At 39.5% G+C, this 25646-nt stretch overlaps 1 protein-coding gene across 1 annotated transcript in view; it reads left to right on the forward strand.

Moving 5' to 3' along the window:
- TTC33 (tetratricopeptide repeat domain 33) overlaps positions 1-25601 on the forward strand; it is a 34438-nt gene extending 8837 nt beyond the window's left edge. The window contains exons 3-5 of the mRNA XM_007437222.4: positions 9387-9468; positions 14431-14562; positions 22359-25601. Coding sequence (XP_007437284.1) covers positions 9387-9468; positions 14431-14562; positions 22359-22706 — 562 coding nt within the window. The 3' untranslated portion in view covers positions 22707-25601. The remainder of the gene's footprint in view (positions 1-9386; positions 9469-14430; positions 14563-22358) is intronic.
- The last annotated feature ends 45 nt before the right edge of the window (positions 25602-25646 follow it).

Genomic DNA, 25646 nt, shown 5'->3' on the forward strand with positions numbered 1-25646 from the left:
GCACTTCTGACCTTGAACAAGGCAATGTAGTTTGCAGAAGCAGGAAACTTTGAATAAAATCTGTTAGATTGCTGTATCCACATAATGGATACAGTAATTAGTAGGAAGTCTCCAGAGATCTGGGAAGGAAGAAATTGGTCTTTAGAGCTAAGCCTTCTTGTAACTGTAAGTTCTTCCTTCTAAATTCAGGTAGTCCTTGCTTAACAACCACATTAGGGGCCAGAAAATTGATCGTTAAGTGGGGCAGTCATTAAGCAAGTTACCATGTGACCAGACCTGATTTTACAACCACTTTTACAATGGCTGTTAAGCGAATCACATGGTCATTAAGCAAATCCAGCTTCCCCATGGACATTTTTACTGGAATTCACTTAATGGCCATCTGATTTGCTTAATGACCATTGTAAAAAAGGTCACAAATTGTGATCATGTGACTGCAGGGGTGGTGCAACAGTTTGCAACAGTCATAAATGTGAGTACAGGTCGTAAAGCACTTTTCTCTGAGGCTGTCATAACTTCGAAGTGTCATTAAATGAAAGGTTGTTAAGCGAGGACTACCTGTAGGATTGTACAGCATTGAAGGATCTGCAATGTATTAAAGAAAACTTTGATGGCATTAAATTGGCAAAGGCTGCATTATACTGTTTCTTAGGAAAATCAGAATTTTAGTTTTATGTACTGAGAATCATAATTATTATATATATTTATATCCTGCTTTTATTTTGTACAACTCAAGGCAAAGTACACAATCTCTTGCTTTCTATTTTCCCAACCACAACAATCCTGTGAGATGGGTTGGGCTGAATAACTGGCCTAAAGTCACTGAGCTGGCTTTCCTGCCTAAGGGAGTACTAGAACTCATGGTCTCCAGGTTTCCACTCTAGCACCTTAACCATTACAGCGAACTGTCTCTGAGCTGTATCTCTCTTGGACTCCAGTAGCTCTGTAGAATAATTTCTCAAAAACTCAAGAGTTTTTGAAATTAAGAAAGTTTACCTTTCACAAAGCTTGATTGTTTAGTAAATCAGCCAGAAGTGAACAGGTCTTGGCTGATTCAGTTCTAGTTGTTCCAAGCTGAAATTATAATGAACCCATGTGGAAGATCTCCAAACCGCTTCCTCCACCCAGAGAGTAATGAAAAAGCACAGACAATGTTGCTTCAAAGAGGCAAAGGAATTCATTTGCAGTGTTACTGGCTGTTGTAGTAAATGTACATAGTGAGGGGAGAGACAAAGAAATCTTTCCAGGGCTAAAGTATGAAATATATATAAGGGACATAGCAGGATATGGCAGTTTTGTATTACTGATCTCTGAAAAGCAGCCCCTGTCCCCCGACACACTTTTTAATGTTCTTGAAAACTGGACTGAGCTGTCTCTTTTCAGAGAAAATTAAATGAGTGCATCTTATTACACAATAGTGGTCGTGAAGCTGCACATTACCCTGATGAGCAGAATGATCTCCCAGAGATCCAGCCTGCAGGAAATTAGATATGTGGGAACTTGTTCGTGGCTGGGTAAAACTGAAAGAAACGGGTGTTGATGCTGACGGCAATCAGAGGATTTTCTATGCTGCAGACAAACTCAGAGTAATTATCAGTGTGTCTGCCAATATTGTAAATAAAGGTGTTCAGCCTTCTGTAGGTTTCTGTTGTTGTTATTTTATTTAAATTTGTTATAGCCACCCACTCTGGTCGGCTACTTTGTGTGCTCAGACTATATTCCACCTTCCCCAGTTGGTTCCCTCCAGGTAAGATGAATGCAGCTTCAGTTGTTCCTAGCAAGCATCCCTACCTATTGCCCTGCAGGCTGGGGATGATGGGAGTTATGGTGCAGTCTAGTTCGAGAAGCTGCCTTTCTGGAGGGAAGACTTGTCAGGGGTCCCCAATAACTTGCTTCATTTTTCCATTATTGGGAGGTAGGAACTGGGGCCAAGGAAAGGCTTTGCCCCAGACTCCAAGTGGGTTTGAAACTCTACATCAGTGTTTTTCAGACTGAGCAGCTTGAAGATGTATAGACTTTGACTCCCAGAATTCCCTAGAGAGCATGCTGGCTTTGGAATTCTGGGAGTTGAAGTCCACACATCTTAAAGTTTGAAAAACACCACCCTACTTTATACCAGAGCAAAGGAAGAACTGTAACAGGAAAAATGCAGTAAAAATCTTCTGAAGTGTTTTTTTTGAAATCCTGGGTCCCCCGATACGTTAGACTGCTAATCCCATCATTCACACCAGGATCACTATGCCATTTGGTGTATCGGGTGTTGTGTTCCTAATAGGTTCAGATGCATTGTGAGATTTCATGAGGGGTTTTATTTATTTTTTGTTTCCACTGAGATGACTTTAAAGAAAAACTCTTTTCCTGAAAGGAAACAATTAATTTTTTTTTCCAGAAATGAAAATGGAGAAAGGAAGCAGCCTGTTGTTTCTCAAATATCCAATCTAGTTTTTTACTTTCCTCCTTCTTTACCATGTTGTCACTTATCAACAGTTTCAAGGAGAGAATCTCAGCACAGGTTTGGTCTCCCAGTTAGAAGGCTACTGATGCTCTGATGTTTCAATAAGTAGTAAACAAGAACACAAGTTATAAGAGGAAAGGAAACTATTTTGCCCCCCAGAGTTGTTAATGTGGGGAAGAATGGGAGGGGGAGCACTGCTTATACCTTCTTGAACTCCTGAAGAAAAGGTAAGGCATGTAGCTTCACTGAGAAATTATTATTCACTTAGTAGAGCTTAGTTTCTTTCACCATCAGAACACAGCTGTGGTTCTTGTGTATTTTGGAACTGCTGTAGTATCTCTTACAACTAATTTCCATTTTTAATTACTGCTTCCCCAGGCATTTCTGGGCTGTCACCCCTTCTTCTAATACAGGTAGTCCTCGCTTACTGACTGCCTTGTGCAGCAACTGTTCGAAACTATGATGGTGCTAAAAAAATAACTTTGCAACCAGTCCTCACATTTTGGGCTGCCACAGTGTCCTGTAGTCATGTGATCACCATTCACACACTTCGTGACCGGCTTGTGACAAGTAGAGTTAATAGAGAAGGCTGAAGTCAAATTGTAAGTCGCAGTCACATGATTTTTTGCTTAGTGACTGTGATGCTTCGCTTAGCAACCTAAGGGGAAATGAGGTTGTAAGCCTGTCGCAGTCGCATGATTTTCCTCTTAGCGACTGAGTTGCCCGTCCCAATTGTGGTCACCAAGCAAGGACTACTTATAGATGTATATTCTAGCTTTTTTATTTTATATTTGGCAAATAGAAAAGGGAAGCTTGGTTCCTGGTGACTTCATCCACATAGTAGCAGTAGAAAAGTGGTTTACCATTCCCTTCTTCCAGAATGTTTTTGGACTTTCCATCTGTATTAACTGTTGGTTTATTAATATTCTTACTCATTGCAAAGCCAGGCAGCCTTTCTTAGAGGTGGGGGCTATGCTTTTGCCCCGGTCTCAAGAAGCCACATGTCCTCTTTGTGGATATCACTAAAAGCAGTCTGAACTGAAATTGTTATTCCTCCCCCTTTTTTTGCGGGGGGGGGGGAGTTTGTGGTGAATAGAATAGTATTTCTTTTTTTATTATTATTTTACTTTAGGTCTTTTAAAAAACACATCTGAAATTGTCTCATTTTCCAAAATGATAAATGTTGTCATTTGTCTCCAAATATTATTGGTGTGATATTGAGGAAAGGAGGTTTCAGGAGCCTCCAAATAGGAGGTTGGAGGTCTGCATACTGGCTGCATGTTGTCCCTCTGATTTTATTTTTATAAGATTTTTTCTTAGAAGGCTCTGTAAAAATATTTAAAATCTTAAAAAATACCGTTTTTGTTTTTCTTTTAATGTGTTTGTGGCATTTTTACTGCACTGCTTTGTTTGTAATACAGTGTGTGTGGCCTCATCTTCTAAAGTGTTTGAAATGCCAGGTACTTTAAATGCCGGCTAAATAGATCACTCACATGTTTATAGTCTCATAAAATTTGGATATCCTAAATGTTAATCTCCAAAGATATCTTTTTTCCTTCATCTTACACATGCATTTAAAAAAGAAAGATTAAGAATGTATTTTTTAACTTAAGGAAAAATGTTGCCTCTGTGTTCTTTTGCATTTGGCAATAGGGGTAAGTCAGATAGGCATGAAGCTGTCTGCAAGGAAGAAAAAACCATGTGAAACATTTGTGATAGGGTGTCTCTATTTTACAAACTGTTTATCTGGGAAAAAAATCAGTTGCCTTGGAGTTATACAGAGGCACTCAAATATATGCATTTCTTGGAAGTCTCTGCTTTTATAATTTAGGAAGATAATTTATGGGAGCTGGGAGACTGCTTGAAGATTTATTATGGAAAGTGTTTTCACTTTTTAAAAGTCTAAGTATCAGTAGTAATGTAATTTGTGATCTAGGTTTTACAGTTTTATTTATATATATTTATTCATTCAATTTGTATGGCTGCCCATCTCAGCAAGTGATTCTGGGTGGTGAACAATCTTGAAATAAATTAAAAACAATTCCCATCACAAACATAAACATTGAAATACACAGCAGCCGAGGAAGATATCACATTGACAGTCGCTAGCTCAGCCAGGAGATGCGGCCCTTCACACACTCAGGGCCCCAGGCTCAGGCCCAGCACCAGGTCTTTAGGGCCTTATGAAAGGCCAGCAGATTCAGGGGCATCCTAATCTCTGGATGGAGAATGTTTCTTAGGGTAGGCACTACAGCAGAAAAGGCACGCCTCCTGGGCCCTACCAACCGGCATTACTTGGCCGATGGGACCCAGAATATACCCTTCCTGCCAGACCAGATTGGATGGGTAGAAACAACCAGGGAAAGATGGTTCCTCAAATATCCAGATCCCACACCATGAAGGGCTTTAAAGGTGACAACCAGCACCTTGAATTGCACCTGGAAGCACACCGGCAATCAATACAGCTCACGGAGTAGTGGTGCTACGTGTGCCAAGTAAGTGGCACTATTTACTACCTGTGCAGCTGCATTCTGCACCATTTGGTTTCCAAATGCTCTTCAAGGGCAGCCCCGTGTAGAGTGCATTGCAGTAGCCCAAACAATCTCTCTGCTCACACCAGGGGAGACAGAGCTAAAACAACCAAGCACCCAAAAACAAGGGTAAGCCCTAACTCCCCCTTCCATCTCCCAACTGGGGTGGGGGGAAGGAGGAGCTATAAATCCCACTGCCAAAACCAGACTAAAATCCACCCCAACCCAGACTGTACAAAAGATTGCGGTCCAGAAGTCCATTTCAACATTGTCTGAAACTCCAAGTAGCGAGATCAAAAAGCCTCAATGCCACAGCAAGGTGGGTGCCCGTTCCAGCTGCTTTGGAACCCACAAGTCCTGTTGCAACTTAAGGGAGGTAAGATGGCTACTGCTTTCCCCTTCTGGGCATCAGGACAAAACAAAGGCAAGATGTTCACTGTCCTCGAGGCATCTTGTCCAGGCTGCAGGATGCTGGCTGGTTCTCCCGCAGGACCACCAGCCAGCTCACACTATCACTGGTAAGACTCAAACACATCAGCCCTCCAAATGCTGAGGGCTGGCGAGAGAAGACCAATTATGTCACACACCCCGAGATGCTGAAGGAGAAGCTTGCAAAAAGCTGTTTGCTATTGTCACAGCCAGAAGGGAGACCTTCTGTGGCTCCACCGTAACTAACAGGCCACCTAACAGCTGAGTGATGGCACTTGCAAACAGCTGATCCGCTCTTCTAGAATGCCCAGTTCAACTAGATTTTCATGTAATTTTAAGTAGGCTTAGAAAATGATCCCTTGCAGTGTTTTAAATGGTGAGTGCAACCAGAGTTTTTATATGGGTGTGGGTGTGTGTATGAAAAGACTCAAATCAAGAACGAAGCACAGGGTACATATCCAGAATGAATCTTATCAAACAGGAGATACAGGTTGCAAGCTGAAGGCAGACAGATACATTGACATGAAAGACAACCAGACCAGAACAATAAGAACAAATTAAACCATTACTCTAATTGGTAAACAGCAACTGATGTGGAAACAGCAGTTCATATCTTTTCTATGGATGTGGCATAAATCTCTTTCCTAGCAATTTTGACCTTTGTTCACACATAGTACTGCTTTATCCATCCATAAATTTTTAATGAACAAGTTCACACTAAACTTTAAAAGTTAAACTGGCTATTACAACCTTTTTAGACATCTAATTTCCTATGCCAGTTTGCTGGAAAAGGTGGTAATTGCATCTTAATCACAAGGAAATGTTATTTTCATGTTCCTTTTTATGTAAGGAAAAAGCCAATTCATGTCCTTTCTATGTTGCATTCATGCTGCTTTCTTAGAAGACAGGTTCAAGGTTTTAAGCCCCCCTTCCCTTGATATTACCACCATCACCAGAGAGCTGTTCTTGTGTGGCTTCTTCCCACCCTCAGCCAGAGAAGTTCCTGTACTATGAGAGGGCTCTGTGCAAATGCCTATCCACTTTAAGGATAAGAGGATATTGTTATGGAACAGAACTTTGCAAAGTTACCATTTTGGCAGGGGGAAGTGCAATATTGCTGTCCAGGCTCACAGGACAACACTGTTAACAGTTCAAGGTGATAACCTTGATAGAGTTGCTCACAGGTGAAGCCAGAAAGGAAAGCAGCAGTCTCAGCCCAGTCCAGATTCAAGATAAGCAGTGTATTTCCATAAATGGTGATGATTACATACCTTCAAGTGAGTGTCAACTCTTAAAAACCACATAGATAGACTTTCTGTAGGAAGATTTGTCCCACTCTGGTCCTTCAGGTTCCATAAATGGTAGCTTTTGAGTTAAAGGATCTGTTATTCAGCTTGATGAGTAATAGAGAAGAGGACAATTTATTTCATATTAATTGTGACTAACGCTTGCCTCGAATGATGTAAGAGATCACAGAAAAGTTATAGAAATGGCAATCCAAGTGCCTAGCATCTGTTTTAAACTAAGCACCCTACCTTAATGTGCATCAGGAATCCAGCACCCAGATGGGTGCTTTGCTGGAACGCATACATAATGGCAAAATATCCAACTTACAAATGTCCAGAAGGATTGAGAATAAACCATGGTTTGCCAGCATTACATGTAGCAACACAGTATCAACCAGGACTCCTTCAGCATGTTCCAGCCAGCTGCAGACCACATTCATTAGGTCCACAGCTGAGGCTGGCCTGGCCCAGTAAGGATTATGAGAGCCAAGCAGGGTCTGAAAGGAAGTTGAAGAAGGTGCAAAAGGTGGGAAATATTCTGTGCTTTCCCTTTGCACTGATTGAGGTCTTTGCCTCTGGATTTTAAGGATCTAGATCAGTCTTCCTCAGTTTGGGAGCCTCCATATTTATGGGAGGGCAGCACTTGTGCTGGATAGGAATTCTGGGAATTTCCAGTTCCAGCACATCTGAGGATGACAACTGGGGAAAGGTGGCCTATCCTTTGGTCTGAGGTTGGCATCAACAGACAAAAGATATTCTTGCTTGAATGTGCATGTAGATGCATTTTCCACTGACAATTTTAAACATTTGGTCCATTGAGCAGTCCATATTTTGCTCATGGAGAAATATGTTTCTTCTCTCCATAGAAGATGGTCCTTATTTCTTTGTTTTGTTGGTAGTGTGAACTCCAGAAGGCTTAACTGTTACTATAACTCCAAAGTAATAGCATTATCAGCTGTTGAGCTTAATACTTTTATTACTTCTTTTTTGTCCCTCAGATACTTTGAATGAAACATAAAACATTTTTGGTTTATCTTTAAAAGAAGTTAATGACTGTACAGTATTTCCTGTGGATACTATGTGTTTGTATTTTAAAAAAATTACTGAGGTCACATTTAGATTTTTATCATGGCTCATGCAAGATAAGCAGATAGTTAAAACTGTAGAAGTTATACTGCTTATTGAAAATAAACTTTTTTTAAAAAAAAGGAAACTCTTTTCAAAAGGCACTGTTTATTTTTATTATTGAAGTATGTTATTATCTATGTTGGAGGCTTCTTTTAAAATAAATGGTGTTCGCAGAATATTAAGATGGTACTATAAATTAATTTGATTTATACAATAGCTACAGCAGAAAGTTGTGTGGAATGCTTTCAAAATTTAAAGATACTGCAGTATTACAGAAGCATATGTTTGTTGCTAAGTTTTGAAGAATGCTAAGTCATCAAAGTCTTCTGTTTAATGTTATGGCTTGAAGCTAGGGAATTTAGTTGAATTATTATTTTCCCATAAAACGTATTTTCCCACGGGCAAGACCTACCAGATCTTGTACCTTTTGAGTAGAGAATCCAGAATTTATAATAAAGCTATTAATCTCTCAGGGCTCTTCCATTCTGTTTATGATGGATATCATACAGATGCACACATGCAGTTCTGAACATTTGATGCTGTAGCTTCAGATTAAATGCATGTTCAATGTGTATTTCTTTGTTTTTTGTAAGTTAGGAAAAACTAAACTTTAGGGATAATCAAAAGTACAGCTTATAGAATGGCTGAAAATATACATGATACATACATTTAATATTCCTCTAAAGCTTTCTGTTCAGTTGGGTTAGGATATCATAGCCTGCCATATTTGTTGGTTATGTAATTCCCAGCTAATATAGCCATTCTATATTACGGTGTTTAGTATTAATATGCAAAGGCTTGGAGTTTTAGAGTCTAGCCATCCTTCCTTCAAATGCATTGAATGAACCATTCGGTAATCTTCATATATTAACCCTGTTAAATAGAAACTGTAATTGTGGAGTGCAGAGGTGCCGCATGTCCTGACACCATTTCTAAGCATAACCCTGGATACTAACTCATTGATACAAACAGATGTCAGAGAGGCACTGTATGGGAGTCAATGCTTCCACAAGAAACCTTACAACCTGGTCTGCAAATTGTTCTCTGCAGGTGTAGGTACCAACTTGTGGACATGTGGTGAATAGGGTCAGTGATATGTCTGGATGTGGGCCAGTAGTGTCGCTCTGTTCCCAAATGGAGGTCATTTCATGCAGTTAACATGTGAAGATAACTCTGGCTGACAAGTAGACACTAGTTCATTGCTATGTGCAAAGTTGGCAAACTACAGTTTAATCTTGTGCATCCTAGTGTAATTGTGATCAACAAAATACCTCTTTATTTGTTTGGTTTTCTGAGGCTCAGTGCATAGGATCAACATGGCATGCTGCAAAAACATCTGATTATGATTTCAGCACCAGAGTAAGCACTGGCTTAGATTTCTGTGATAAATGGGGGGGGGGGGGGGAAGCATTCACTAATGAATTCATGCAGCAGACCATGTATTTTTAGGAGATATTTGCACAAATATATAATAGTTAAAACACATTTGGCAAAATGATCAAACTAACCACCTTTAAAATACTTATAAATTTATTAAGAATAAATTACTTCTTGCAGGTACCGGGAAGCTGTTCATAAATGGGATGAAGCACTTCAGTTAACCCCTGAAGATGCCACTCTGTATGAGATGAAATCACAGGTAACAGTTGGCCATTTCTCTGCAGCAAAAGCAAGTGTGACTTTTTTTAGTTGTACTGGCCATAGACTGTGGCATAAACAAATATAGTACAGCTAGTTTCAAAAGCTAAAATGGTGCTTATAAACAAGGATTACGTAGTATAATTTTAATATAATGTAGCTGGTAAAAATAGAAGAACAAGACCAATTGTACAATTATGTATTATTCCTTAGAATTTAGTTTTGGCAGCAACTTGCACAGAATTAACATTCTTTTTCTTGTGTGGTTTCTTGAGTTTCGAAAAGCATCTTTTGAAATAGATTGGTTATATTCACTGCATTAAGTCATGTCTGAAAACCATATGATGGTGTAGTGTAATATGCAAACCCAGGCTTTGCAGTTTATAAACAGTGATTTACGGTTTAAAGCAGTATGTGAACCCAGCCAATTGTGTTTTAGTCAACAAACCATGTCGAAACCAATTGTAGTTAGGCATTCATATCAGGGAAAACAATCTGCATACATTATTGCCCTCCCAGAGAAATGGTTGTTAGGGCATGAGCAGCAAGAAAGAAAAATAAGTAGTGGGGAGTAACTTGAGAGTACCAAAAGTTTGACTACTGAAAGAAAATAGTTGGCAATCCCCTTTTCCCATTTTGTGTAGAAAAAGAGCAGTAAGGCCCCCATTAACTGCTGGTAACAGAGCTGTCATAAGCCATTAAAAACAAGCCAACAGTGTTCTGTTGAATAGCCCCAGAAGGAACATGTGTTCCTAAGATACGTGCATCAGGTCTTCTATTGATTAAACCACACTGCCTATGCCAACATCTTCACATTATTCTTTTAGCTATTTCTCCAGTAGTTGGCCTCTTTCTTATCTTTTCCCCTAAAATTGGTAATAATTCCAGTTTGAATCATATCTTTACTGCTAGTCAGTGTTTTAACTCCTGATCTTACCTACATGACACATGTAAGTATGATTTTTTTAATCAAAACTTTTATTAAGATATATAAAAATACAATTAAAATACAAATCAGAAAGTATAGAAGAGAGAGAAGATAGAGCTAAAAGAAAAAGACAAAAACTAAAAGAGTGAGATCAAGTAGAAAGATGTAAGTATGATTTCTATGCCCCGAGGTAAAATCTGTATAGAAAACAAATCTTTGCAATAGTTTAAACAGATTATTGTGTTCAAGGTATGCAGCTTGATATTGTTCTAAAGCTTTCCACTCACCTCTTTCTTCCCATCCACCTTCCACAGTGAAGGTCCTAAATGTATTTAGCAGAGGCAATACAGTTGCAAAACTAATCGAACCAGAGTTTTTATTTCAACTTACCATAGTCACCCAACACCTGTAGAAAACACTAAGCTGGGAAAACTACTGAAAAAAACATCTGGCCTTAGCTCAGTTCTGCTTTTTCTCCCTGTCTATAGCGTTGACTCCCAGTATTAATGAGCTATGTGCTGCTACTAAAGGAAACAGTGGGGAGATGATTTGCTTTGATGCCTCTGTTCCCTGTACCTCATGAAAAGGTTCTTGAGGGGACCCTTCAGAAGAGCATGAGAGCACCATACTAAATCATTCCTGGAACTCAATCTCTAGCAAATGGAAATACTCTTTTTCTGGAATAAAGAGCATCCAACCCATAAAATTTGTGAAGGAGCTTTGAGAATGAAGAGGATATGCAGCTATTTATTTATCACCCTCTTCTCATTAATATCCTTCTGAATGCTATATCAGAAGGAAGGGGATTTGTGTTTCGTTCCATGCTGTTACTTTGGAACATCTAAAGCCAGTCTGAGTTTAAATTATGATGATATGGCTCCAGTCCAGAGGGGCATGCAATGAGTTCTACGTGACTGTTCTCTTTCTAACATCACCATGCCTGATTCTTATGTTAATATTTTTGTAAAAGTTAAAAAGGCTCTTGGGTTCTGCATGCCTTGATAAGTGCTCTGTAAATGACTCATAGAAACTTTATGTTGGCCATTATGTTAGGAGTTTTTAATAATGCATGCATATACTTTTGGTATGACTGCATATCCCTGAGATGGAGTTGTGTGATGACTCTTTTCATCATGTTGGGCTATAATGTTAGTGCTGTAGTAAGTCAAATAATGAACTAAGTGGATTATTTCTCATTAGTGGGCAACTTTAAATCCACCATCTGTTGTGTGAAAGATTAAATAAAACACTCTGTGTCAACAGTAGCATCTGTGTCATGGGGCAGGCAACCTGCAACCAAAGGTGAAAGACCAGAAGAGGATTTATTATTACAGATGCTGCTGATAATTTCCATCTTGGGCATAATGCATAGGAGGGCACTTTTGAACTCATTGTTCTGGTCTAGATGATGTACAAACAAGGCTTGGAAGGAGCTTCCCACATTATGTTTTTACAACCAGCAGTATCCTGTAATTGGTCCCATTTGTTCCCACTTCCGGGTGTCACATGGGAAGAATTAATACACATTAATGACTCAGATCTGCCAAGCCACATGCTTTGAGTATCCAGCATTCCAAGCATATGTCCCGTCTTTTATGTTTGATCTTCAGATGAGATGAGAACAAACAGAACGAAGTTTATGCATCTGACTCTTCTTCTGTCCTTTTTTAAAAAATAGAAATAAGGTGTGCTGGTTGTGATAGATCAGTGTATTTTTGCATGAGGTGGAAATTGATCTAGCCAGATGCTAACAGTCATAATTTGAATGCTGAACACATTATACAATTCAGTAATTGATACACATTTGGCATATGAAGTCACTTGGCTGAGTTTTATTGACTGTTTTCATGAAACTAAAAAATGATGTTTCTAGAGCCAGGTACAAAATGTCTGGATTAACCTGCTGGTACTTGAATTGTTGTACTGTCTGTAATACTACTACAGACAGCTGCACAATACTGATACATTTCTTGACCACAAAATATGCAAATTCAGTTTTTAGACAGAAAACTGATAGGGTTAAGTAGGATTGTGCTCTCCAATCTAGGCACCTTCTAGTTGCAGTGGGCTTCACTTCTCAGCAATGATACTACAGGTAGTCCTCAGGTTATGACAGCAATTGGGACCGGGATTTCCATTGCTAAGTGATGTGGCTGTAAAGCGTGATGTCACATGACCACAGTGCTTGGCAACATAGTCACTGTTGCCATCATTAAACAAGGATTGTGGGTCATTAAGCAAGGACTTCCTCGCAACATCCTGCCGGCTTCCCCATTGACTTTGCTTTTGGGAAGCTGGCAAGGAAGGTAACAAATGGCGATCACGTGATTGCAGGATGCTGCAACCACTATAAGTGTGAGCTGGTTGCCAAGTGCCCAGATCGCAATCACATGACCACAGGGGTGCTGGAATGGCCAGAACTTTGAGGACTGGTTGTAAGTACCACATGAGTGGTTGTTAACCAAGGACTATATGTACTAACTGAGGAATCCTAGAAGTTGAAAACTATATATGTGGAAGATTGAGAAAGGCTGCCCAGGGCACAGATCAATCCATTGTGGAGTTTGTCTTGGCTTGTCACTTATTGACTCAAAAAGGTGAGATATGTATGTAGAGAGTGATGTCAGTGGAAAAAGAAAAAAATAAAGATACCTCAAAGGTGTAGTCAATTTTAGGATCAGGAAGGTGGGGCTCCTGCATTATCTTAGGAGTTACTCACTGAAACACAGAATTTAGTATAGTTTTTTTTTTTTTTGCACTCTGTTAATTACACTCACTTTTTAAAGGGTGAAGTATTACATATATTTTAAAATCAAATTTAAATTGATAATCACTTTTCAATTTTATGAATCTAAAATACACCCAGGGTCTCCTGTAATTTTTCTATCTTCTCATCTAGAATTTTCTGTCATTCTGTTACTAATCTCTCCAGTGCTATATGGACCTGTATTATCTTTTTGTGCATTGGTAACTTCTGAGCCTCATCCTATAGTTTCTTCTTTTTGTGCCTGGGTGGGCATTTTACACTAATAAGTAGCAGTCATTGGACTCTCACATGATACTGGTTTGGGAAGGAGTGTGAATGATAGTTAATTAGAAAGCATTAGAACAAAAGCAAATATAATTAATTTGATAGATGTCCTTTTTAAAATCGCTTGAAATTCAGTGATGCATTTTCTCAGAGGTCCCTGCCTAATTTAGCTTTCCCGAAGGTGCTTTGTAGATATGTTGTAGATATGTTGAAATCACAACTACTAAAATCCCCATGGTGGATGAGAATTCTGGGAGTAGTAATTTCAAGATGTTTGGAGGTTATCAGGTTGTGGACAGTTGGGGATAAAATCATCTACCTACTTTATAAAGGGCAGTCCCACCTCTGATCTCCACCACCATTTTTTGTCTTTGCTTTTGAAGACTGAATTTCTTAAAACCATAGCTTGGATGAGGGCAGGGGAAAATATCCTGTGGTCCAGAACTACAAACAGATCCTGAATCCATTTGTTGTGTCTCCTACAGCCTCCTTACAGAGTCAGCTGTATCACAGAAATTTGAGAGCAAAATTGGGAAATGTGATTTAAGCCTTAAAACAGGCTTAGCTCTATTTGAAAACAAAACAAATCTCCCACCAAAAAAGCAAAAGGAAAAAAAAATCAGTTCTCTACACATGTACGAATGCCTCTGTCTACTTTCCATCACTGGACCTTAACCTATCTTTCAAAAATAGTAAGGGCAGTTCCTGTCATCAAAACCTTTATGAAATTGTATAAATTATTAAAAACCTGGTTTCTCTTCCAGGCCTTGGGTCAAGGTGGTAGCATAGCCCTTTCTGGTTAGTTTAGTTTTGTTAAATTTAAGACTAGGTGTTTGTTCTTCTGGTTGGCCATTTTCTTCTTCATATGTTTTCCCCCTTTTTTTATTTGTAAGCCATCCAGAATTATCAAGGAGTTGGGCAGCTTAGAAGTTTGAATAATTAAATAAGTAAAATAATGCCTGACCCTGGCTTAAGTCTTGCTCTTTTTCCCTCTTTCCACTTAGGTTCTGATGTCTCTGCATGAAATGTTCCCTGCAGTGCAGGCAGCAGAAATGGCTGTCCAGAGAGATCCTCATTCTTGGGAAGCATGGCAAACACTGGGGCGGGCCCAGCTTGGATTAGGAGAAATCACACTGGTACGTACGAACAGAGAATTCAGTACTTCTTACAGCCAACATAGACATATGCAAAAACCATTGCTTCAGGTAAAGGGGAGAGAGTCAAAGGTAATTCATGATTTCATAGACACAGATTTCATAGATGCTTGTTCCAGGTCATTGTGGACCTGACTTACATAGGATGCAGTAGATCTGGCTTTTATCTTGAAGCAGGTGAGATGTGATCTGGAAGCGGGGAATATTGCCAGCAGTTTTTTGTTGTGGTCGGATCACTCTAGTATCTGTGGACCTTTCTGTGCCATTGCTTTCTACAGAGAGGAAAGATTCATGGTTGGTCCTTCCCAGGTGCATTTATGATTTTCCCAATAGTTTGGGAAGCAAGTAGTTTGGTTGAGTACCTGCTCAAATTCTGGGATACAGGGCCAACCAGGGCACATGATATGATTGCTCCTGAATAACCTCTTGCTCCAGTGTTGTTTAGAATTCCACAGTCCTGGTTAGGCAATGATGGGCTGCAGGAATGTTGGTTGGCAACTGTGATAAACTTGCAAATTGTATTTGTAGAATAAAATTACTCACATTCATCAGAGCTGGAAGCTAGTTGGACAGAGTTGGTAGAGGTGATGGGGTGATGTCCTGCAGTGTTATTTGGGATTTGATTCTGTTGATCTTGAGGAAGTGGACAGGGCTCAATACTGAATTCTAGCTCTGTCATCTGTGGATTGGATTCCTGCCCCACCTTGCTTGTGAAAGCTACCAGGAGGTGACCAGAGACTGGGTTCAAGTCACGATGAATGCTTGTTTGATTGAGGAAGTAATGCCACTTGCTTTAAAACAGTATGTGCGCCCTGTTCTGAAAAAGCCATCCCTCAACCCAGCTTTCCTGGATAACTGTTAGTCTACCATCTGCAGGTTAATACTAAGGCAGTTCTGGAGCAGCTAAATCACCATCATTCCTAGACAGAGTGACTTTATCATGAACCATTCACTGTTTAACATATCTAAATCGATATTCAGATTACTGCAGTTCTCATACCATAGCTGTCACACCAGCCACTCTCCTGTTTTTAAAAAAATTAAACATACAGTAAAAAAAAATAAATTATCCAGCTAAATTGGACTGAGATGTATCAGCTTGTTAATGATGCCAGGTAGTGTGTTGCTGTGGAGCCAGAGTGGGAAGGAGGCTGTTGACTTCAGGTTTTCCTTGTGGGCCTCTCTTGGGTTGACTATAATATACTCTTATAATAACAGTGCTTGTTGGAATCCAGCTGTGAAGCACACAAATATTGATCACGTGACCGCGAGGATGCTGCGACTGTCGTAAATGCGAGGATTGGTGGTAAAGTTACTTTTTCAGTGCCGTGGTAACTTCAAACGGTTGCTAAACAGAGCATTTATTAAGCAAGGTCTACCGGTAGTCCCAATTTTCTGGAAGGCTGTTTTATATATATTTTCATTAAATATAAAGACCTAGGAAAACTACAGTTAGCATTTCCTTCTTGCATTTATAATGTATACACAAGGGACTAGAAGAAAGCTGGTGATAATTAGAACACCCTGTTAGTTAGTCTGAAGTATTTCAGTCTAGTTTTCATGCCTTGTAGGATTTCCTAGAACTTTTTTTTAGTCTAGGTTGATTGTGAAAGAGACCGTGCAAGCAGAATTCCAGCTGGACTGTGACCCAATTATATTAGGAATGTGGTTGTAATCCTGGTATTTATTAACTTTTATCTATCCCAAATGTTTGGTCATTTTCTCTTAATTTAACATTATGATTTTCAAACTTCCTGCCTTCCAGAAATTCTTTCTATATCAAGTTACTTTCTGGGCCACCCAAAGCATCCACTCTGGAAGACCTGAATGTTGCAGAGGATTTTCCTTTGTAGTTCAGTTATACTGTACAAGGAAACACATAATACATGATTTTTCACTGACAATACAACCATGGACACTCTCCCATGGTTAGCCTGGCAGACATAACTGTGAGAAAATACAAAGCCAGATTGCTCAAGGATGCTCGCATTCACCTCTCTTACATTTTCTTTTTGTTCCTTTCATGAAAGTTTTTCTATTTGACTATTACATTATGTGGAGAAGTGATCAAGTCTTCCTCAAATATATTATCAAGTTACCAATGCTTTCTGCTCTGTGCATTTGTACATTTTAAATGTTAATTTTGATCACAACAGGGAGGAAGCTGTAAACAAACATGCTTTGGTTAAGCTTTTTTCTGTACAAACTTTGAACACCATATCGTATCTAATCGAAAATTCAATTAATTGTAAAAAGAGCCCTCTTACATCTATTCCTAATTATTTACATCCTGAGTCACCCTAATAGTTGTCACCCAATATACACCCACTATATATTGAATTACTTTGGCAATATCTTTCACATGGCATCTCTTATTTTTTGTAATTTCTCTACACTATTTTCCTCTGAATATTTTCTCCTGTTATCTTTACGTCTCCGTTCTCTTTGGAGAACGGCAGGAGCCCCATTCTTGTGGTGATTCGGAAGAGCTTATTCTCCAAATTGCACGTCCCATTCCTTCTCCAAATAGTGCACCCATTCTCACAAGACCTGAGGAAGATCAAAACGTTTCTGAAGGATTGCGAGAGTGGGGCACATGATTTGGGGAAGGAATGGCACAAGTGGCTTGGAGAAAGGCCCAAGCAGCCTTAGGAAGAAGGCCCAGCACGGCCAGCAGCTGTCTCGCATACAGTAGGGTCAGGCCAGGCATGCCTCATCAGCAGCAGGAGGAAAACAGTGAAGGTCAGCTGGGCGTGGCAGAGCCTGTGGAACACAGGGCAGCAGGGGCAACTGGGGCTTTGTGCGATGGTGCTGGGGTGGCTGGCCATTGTGTGGGGCTTGAGGCAGCACTTCTCAGTGGCAGTGGTGGCACTGGGGCTGAAGTAGAGACCTGGGGCAGTAGCAGCTGGCTGGGTCTACTGAAGGCCCCGGGCGCTGCCGCAGAGTGCTGCTGTGCAGGGCGGCCAAAAGGGCATAGATGGGGGGGGGAGATAGGCAGGTGGGGGAGTTGCAGCACCCCTGCAGTCATAAGTGCTGCTGGGCCAGGCTGGGGTGGCTGAGGCTTCCAGGGGTGGCTGCGGCTTTGTGCCACACTGCAGCACCCCCCCAACTTGTGCGCAGCCTGCGCCAGGCCTCCCAGGGCCTCCCCCACCTCGCTGTGGCACCCCTGCGCTCCTTACCTGCAACTCCCTCTGCTTAACGACCCACGATTCTCGGTTAATGATGGCAACTGGGAGTGCTGGGATTTCGGTTGGTAAGCAAAGCAGTCACGTGACATCTTACCTTACAACTGCATTGTTAGCAATGGAAATTCTGGTCGCAATTGTGGTCATTAAGCAAGGACTACCTGTCATGAAGAAATACAGAGATGTCAGCAAAATCAACATTATAATTAGCAGCAAGTTCACTAAGTTCAGCAACATGTCCTGAAACCTGAGTTATGCAGTGGTAAGTTCCTAAGCAGCTAGTTAAGCCACTTCTGTTATGATTTCTGGTACGATATGTTGTTTAGACTGTCTTCATGTTCATGGTCCCATTGCTAATATAAGCATCAGCTAAGTCACATTTATTGCATCATATTAGGCAGATGATCATTCCTATGCAAAATGTGATCCGTTAAGGAAGAGGGGGGATTTTGTTGGTCAGAAAGATTTTGATAAATAACATATCCCTTGCAATCAGCCTTTGTTAGCTAGACTCTTTTGCAAGCTACTAAACACGCTTTAACAACTGATGGTATTTGAGCAGTGGGAGTCTGGTGATCAAATAACCCTGAAGTTTGGGAATTATGAAAATTGCCAAATTACTGAAAGAAAAAAATCAGTGAAAACGCAGTGATGAAAATGCAAGCTGGCAGGAATAGGCAAAATGCAACTGTATCTTCCAGTGCCTGAATGAAAAGCTATCTTGTCATTGCTGACCCATTTTCCAACTGAATGGTTGAAGAACTATTTGTTGATAATCTGTAGTCACTGTTTAGTCAAAAAAAGTATTCTATAATTTTGTGTTTCCTTATGATTCTGAACAAGAAACTCTTGTTGGTATTGTTTTCTCTGTTTCATCAGGTTGTGAAAGGCTTAAAGATTTCTCAAACTTTTTGATGAATAACATGAAGTCAAGCATACTTAAAATTCCAAAAAATGAATAATGAGTGAGCCTAAGATAAATATTCTTCATAAACACACTAGTTTCAGCAAACAGCTGAGGGGCCAGTTTTGATAACTGGCTAGATGGTAAAGAGGACAGAATGTTATACATCTGAAAATATTTGTTGCATTTCCTTCAGGAAGGAGAAACATTCAGAATTCTTCCTTTCCTGTCCACATTGTAGAGAAAATCTCAATAAGAATTAGAGTTACAGCATAAGAAAGTGTTGTGCCCAAGTTGTTACAACACAGTAAACTAGGGAAAATGGGCTTGAGTAATTCACGATTCAATACATGAGTCAAGCTGGGTACATGAAAACCATCTTTCCCGTTGCACTATGGGATATCCTCAGTTCACAGAGTGTATCTTCTCATAAGTGTACCTTCTCATAAGGCTTTCAGTTTTGCTCATGTAACCCCATCAGAAACATGGAGACAAAGTGGATGGCACTTTGGGCTGCCATTGAGAGAGTGCGTACGAGGACAGAGGGAGACTCTGTGTATGTGCTGTATTTGGCTTTTCATTTCTCCTCCCTACTAAGCAGATGACTGCCAATGACATGGAAAACTTTTTTCTGCATATATGTATAATGGGCTGGGACTGTTTATTAGGCCTCTCCCTTTTATAGTAATGATAATGATAGTTCCTGAAACTGAAAATAAAACCATCTGTTTATTAAGATCCAAAGTTCTATTAAATCATTTCTAGAAAAGATAACAGTCGTTTTCCCTTTCTGCAGCTACTAATAATTCACCAGTCCTTTAGAATGGCCTTCTCTAATCTGGTTAATTGAACTCCCACAATTTTGACTATGATCAAAATGAAGAGTATCAGACTGGAGAAAGTTGTCTTACAGACTAGCACCTCACTTCATTTCCAGTATTTGTCAAATGCTTCCTTTTCACTGCTGATAAGTCTAATGGCTCTCCTCCTGATCGTTTTTGCCAATACTGTAGCAACATGCATTGTGTCATTCTAGCTGAAGTATATACCATCTTCTTCTGGTTATGACAGAGATAGACAACATGCATCTCCGGGGCTGCGTGGAATCCCGCAAACCATTTTTGTGCTCTCGGGAGCTCTTTCTGACTCTAGCTGTCAAAAACAAATGGCAGAGTTTCCTGCCGTTGTGAAACAGAGAAAATATATGGAAACTATTATATTTGAACATATTTTTTTCCCAAACAACAACCACAAACTCTTTCCCAAAGGATTAAGAAAAGGAAAATCTTGTCCCTGCCCACATGTATCAGATGGCCCTACCTACACCCTTTATCTTCTACCTCCTCCTCATATATATTGTCAAGTGCAGTGATATGCATCTTCTTCCACATCAGTGGGATGTACTCCAAAAAGTATTGGTTGAGGCAAACCTTCCTGTTTGCATTTAAATTCAGCATAGTTAATACATTTGTTTGTCTAGTCATATATATGTAATATTTTTAATGTGACTGTAGCAAGAAATTGACAATTTGGTAACAACTTTCAAAAATCTTTAGAGACTGGACTTTTGGTGACAAATGTAAGTCCTGGAGCTTTGGGTTGTGTGTCTGTGCAGTGTCTGAAGATCAGAATTTCCCTTCGATGCTTCTTAATGTTCAGCATTCTCTTGAAAACGTAAAACAAGCAGGGTTCTTTGTTCCAAAATATGAATTCTGGAGGGTGTCTTGACTCTTGTAGGATGTAGAATTAAGTGACTTAGGTTGCTATCATTTAATTCTGTATTACTGTCCTTACTTCAGGATTGCTGGAAGACTGTGTTTGACTATGAAATTATCTTTTTATCCAAAAGCAACCAATAATCCAGATATACTATTAGAACAAAGGTGCTTAGTAATTCAGACTTACAACCTCATAAAAGCAAATAGTATTCAGCTGACAGAATTATATGGTGATAAATCTATGCCTTGGGGACCTCTTTAAAAAATAAAGGAAATCAAAATATTCCTGTGCATTTTGTAACACTGGATTATTTTCATATTTATTCACAATCTAAATAGTCTATCGATGCTAACAGCTGTTGATGGGTACTGTGTTGCAAAGAATTAACTGAATTATTTCAAATGCTTGCCAAGATTTGCTTGTATGTTGATCTAGGCAACAAACAAGGCAATCAGCATAATCTATAATTCAACATTTTGGGGGAGAGGTTGCAATAAAGGATCTGTTGAGACATCATTGAATGAAATGAGTATGTTTCCATGATAATGAAGTTGGAAATGTCTTACTCACTTTTTCCTCAGGATCAGCAGGAGCAGAATCTTCTTATAAGTACTTCTGATATTTTGTGAGAATCTTTCAAAATAAAATGGCTCTCATATTAGACATTTGTCATTTAATATATCAGAATGTTTCCAGGTTGCACAAAACTCTTAAAGAAATATTAAAGTTTGAGATGAATCCAAGGCTGAATATTTATATGCTGTCATAGAAATAAATAAATAGTCCTGGAAACAATATAGCACATTTTATATTGTAAGGACACTGTGTAAACTAGTAATTATCCTCTGAAACTGAAAAGAATGGATGTGTGTCTGGTTGGGTTCACATGTTGCTATAAGCCATATTAGTAAATTGTGTGAATTGGGGACTAAAGTTTGTATCTCATGTCAATACAGCAAATTTATTTTGGTCTGTAAACCATGGTTAAGCAAGCTGTGGGTCAGTGTGATATGTGTGTGGGTGTGAAAGAACTTATTTTGTAAAGAAAAGCTTTACATTTAAACATAAACATTATTTGTGAGCCATCTAGAGTCACTGATAGTGAGACGGGCGGCGTATAAATTTGATTTATAAATAAATAAATAAATACATGTTACTTCTGTGCTCAGTTTTTACTGAATACATTAGTTCTGATAGTCATACCAGTAATTGCTCACAGAAGTAGTGTGACACTAGCACCTCAAACTCACACAATATTGTAGGTTTGTTTGTTTTTTTAAAAAAGGGGAAGATAATAGATTTTCAAAATTACTGCACATATGGGCATTTGTATATAGAGATGACTTGTTAGTTGACCTTGAGTACGATTTTCAGCACATAATTTGTAGGAAGTAATTCAAACAACAACAAAAGGAATACATGTAAGATGAAAAATATTTTTATTTCTTTGTATGTTAGATTTGTTTCCAACCTTTCCTCTAGGACAGTGTTGTCCAAACTTGGCCACTTTAAGATGAGTGGACTTCAACTCCCAGAATTGGAGTTGGCTGGGGGGGGGGATTCTGGGAGTTGAAGTCCACTCATCTTAAAGTGGCCAAGTTTGGACAACACTGCTCTAGGAGTTCAAGGGAGCATATAGAGAACTCCCTCCATCATATCTACTGAACAACCACAATTCCTTGAGATAGTTAGGGCTTAAAATGGTGTGAATTGAATTTGAATATGCCCAGTTCCATTTCAATACGTGAACCACTAACCAAAGCCACCAGTGATTATCCTGCGTGTGTTTGAAACCAGATCAAACTAGACCTCACGTTTGAAAAGATCAGGTTTTGAATTATAAATAGAATTAATATAATCCCATTAGTTCTTAACACAGTTCCATAATATGCCTCTGACTCTCTCAAGGCAGGAAAGCAGTTATAGGTTGGCAGAAGCTAATGGTTATGTTTCCCTGCTTGTTTTCACAGGCTATTCGAAGTTTCCAGATCGCCTTGCATATTTATCCCCTCAGCTCTGAACTGTGGAATGAAGATCTTTCCTGGGCAAAAAAATTACAGCAACAGAAGAAAGCAACCAAAACTGAGACAGGAATGCAGAGGGCTGAGGAAAAAACGTTGGATGAGCCAATCCCAGATTATGATTTTGAAAGTGATGAGATCTTGGCTGTGTGCGCCGCCATTGCCGAAAAAGAAAAAAGCACTTCATCCTCTAAAACTGTAGTGATCGTATCAGCTTCAGGAGCCGTTGAGACTGTAACCGAACAAGAGGAATGTGCAACAGTCCCTGATGGTACTGTGTTTATCAAAGCACGATAATCTACATAGTCTCTTCCTGTCACAGCCATACATTTGGGGAATTGTTGCTGTTGTTGTTTCACTTGCTTTCCCCTCTGTTGGAGCCCCATCTTGGGTCACTAAGCACTGGAGATCCCTGCCCCATCAGATTAAGCTTCAGGAGGCACAGTGGCCATGGGTCTAGCAGGGCCAAGGAGGAGGCCGTATCTGGAAAACTGAACATCAGTAGCTTCATTGCTATTGTGTGCTCCCAGATTGAATGCTACTTTATACAAAAACACCCTTGCAAATTTGGTGCCTTCCCAATGTAACAGCCTACAAGTCCCACAATCCCCAGGTAGCGTGGTCCATGATGACAGTAGCTGAAGTTCATGGAAGGTGAAGTACAATCCCCCCAAAAGGCATCCCCATTGTGGAAACCTGGTGTTCAGTATAGGAAGAAGAAAACAGAGCAGCATGGGTTTGGAAATGGCGGCTTTGAAATAGGAACTGGAAGTTTTGGGTCTGTATATATTTATACTGCCAAAAATTACAGGATTCCTGTTTATGTTTTCCTAATCTGCCTTAATTTGTTCATAGCCTTGTGTGGGTGTGTATGCATGTGTGTGTGTGTGTATATAACCATACACAGACTGGAATGGCTTTGTAAGCTTGCTATCAACCCACTAACATCTGTTCTGACCATGATAAAGTAAAGCAGGGAATGAGGCAAAACCTTCACAGATGAGGTACGGAATGTGCTGAATATGTTTCAGACTGTAGTTTTTTGAGTCAAGGTCATACATGGTCTCATTCTGTTGTCTTAATGCAGTTCTCAGATGCAGTTCTCAAATGCTGCTTCTGATGCAAGATACTCTCCTTGTTTTGCCAAATCCAGTTATAAAATATATTTTTACACTTGAACAAAATACATCAGGTGGCCTTTATGCTTCCCACTTCACCCTGCCTCAGAACTTTTAAAAAGGGGTTATTTTAACAAAGTTTGAGGTACTGGTAGTCCTCGCTTACCAACAATAATTAGGACTAGGAACTCCATCACTAAGCATCACGGTCATAAGGCACAACATCACGTGACCATGCTAAGTTGCAATGGCAATTCTGGTTGTCCCAGTTGCGGTCGTTAGATGAATGCTGTGTAGTCATGGTGTTCTGTGTTATGTAATCACCATTTGTGACCTCCTGCTGGCTTCCCTATTGACTTTGCTTGTCGGAAGCCAGCACTGAAGTTTGCAAATGGCGATCATGTGACCATGGGATGCTGTGATGTCATAATTGTGAGCTGATTGCCAAGCACCTGAATTGCAATCACATAACCATGGGGAAACTGCAACGGCCACAACTATGAGGACCCATCATAAGTACCCCCTGTTCAGTGCCATCATAACTTCGAACATTCTCTGAACAAGTGGACATTAAATGAGGATATTGTTGAGAAAATCTGTGGGCAATTATGTTTCCAGGGCATAATCCCTCTGCTTCAAAACAAAACAAAACAAATAAAACAAAACAAAACAAAAAAGCCCAGACTATTTTTTTTTTAATCAAAGAAAGAAAAATGCACTGCAGAGAAAGCAATTATCAGCAGCAATTTGGAGCATAATATAATTCAAATTGTGTACATTTAAACATGTATATTGCAGAATAATGGTGTAATCAGGCTTTAGAAGCTCCCTTTAAGTGATTCTTTCAATGCTAAAATAAAATATATAGTAGCTATAAAGAAACCATCACAGAGCTTTCAATATTTTGCCCATGTGATGGTTATTCTACCTAAAATCTTGTGGATGGGCAGTATGAAAATGCTGTAAATAGATTAATAAAATATGTCTAAGCCATCATTCAAGATGAGAGATGCAAGGCAAGGTGGGGGGGGGGAACCACGAAAAACATTCTTTTCAGGGACAGTTTGTTCTGCTTCTTCAGGGTCTTGTTTAATCCTTGTTTGATGGCTTTCTGGAATATTCAGTGTGGAGAAAAGTATGTGTATAATTATGCTCCTTTAGGCAAATCTGGCAATTCCTCTCTAGTTCCTACAGATAAGTTCCATGCATAGCATTTCCTAGGTCAAGCTTTAATCCAGAAGCTTTGTTGGTGGCCACAATAAATTTCTTAAAGCGGAGGAATTATTAATCCAGCAGGAACAATTGGTACAGTATACAGAGTTGGTTATAATGATTTGAAGCAATGTTTGAAGATCTTAAGTGAGGTTTTTCTATCCTATCATCATCCTCATCGAAGTTCATATGAAATACTTTTCATAAATTCCCACAGAGATCAAACCTTGGACTTAGATTATGAACTCTTTCTCGCAGAAGAAACGTGTCTCCCATTTATTCAAGACTGTTTTAGCCACCTGTATATATATTATTTCAAAATTTCCATTTACTTTAAACAGTCTTGTCCAACTGTATACAGTATTGCATTCTACAAAAAAAACTAGAAAATGAAATCACTGTCACAGCATTCGCAGAAGACAGCATAGCTCAGACTTGATCCAAGGAAGGTAATTTTTGGAGCGGGTGGATGCGCAGTCCTAGAACCTCTCTATAACTCTTTAAAGTGGATGTATCTTTTCCCAGAATTGTGTGGCTGCCCTTGGCAGCTGCCCCATGTTCCTAGGAAAAGATGCTTCTGCTTTAAATAGCAGACCGGGGCCACTTTTGTACACTGGCATGGTCTGAAACACTTTTTTGGAATTAGATCCAAGTTGAATGTAAATAGCATGGAGCAAGCTCCTCTGAGCATTTGAGGGCTTTTTCTGTCTGTCTTGAATGCTGCATTGTCCAGTAATAAAAATTGTTTAGCAGGATGAAACACCATGTCAAGACTTTCCTTCCCAATATGTAGCTTTACTAAATAATGCCATGAGAAACAGAACCTAAGCATACTGTTTTGGTTATTCCTATTCTATCGAAAAAACTGCCTTTATCAATCTTACTCTAATTTCTAAAGCAAGGTTAT

The sequence above is a fragment of the Python bivittatus genome, unplaced genomic scaffold (assembly GCF_059951505.1).
Source record: "Python bivittatus isolate LINGU-HERP-01145 unplaced genomic scaffold, Pbiv_v1 ctg000570_np1212, whole genome shotgun sequence".
In the NCBI taxonomy this organism is placed as follows: domain Eukaryota; kingdom Metazoa; phylum Chordata; class Lepidosauria; order Squamata; family Pythonidae; genus Python; species Python bivittatus.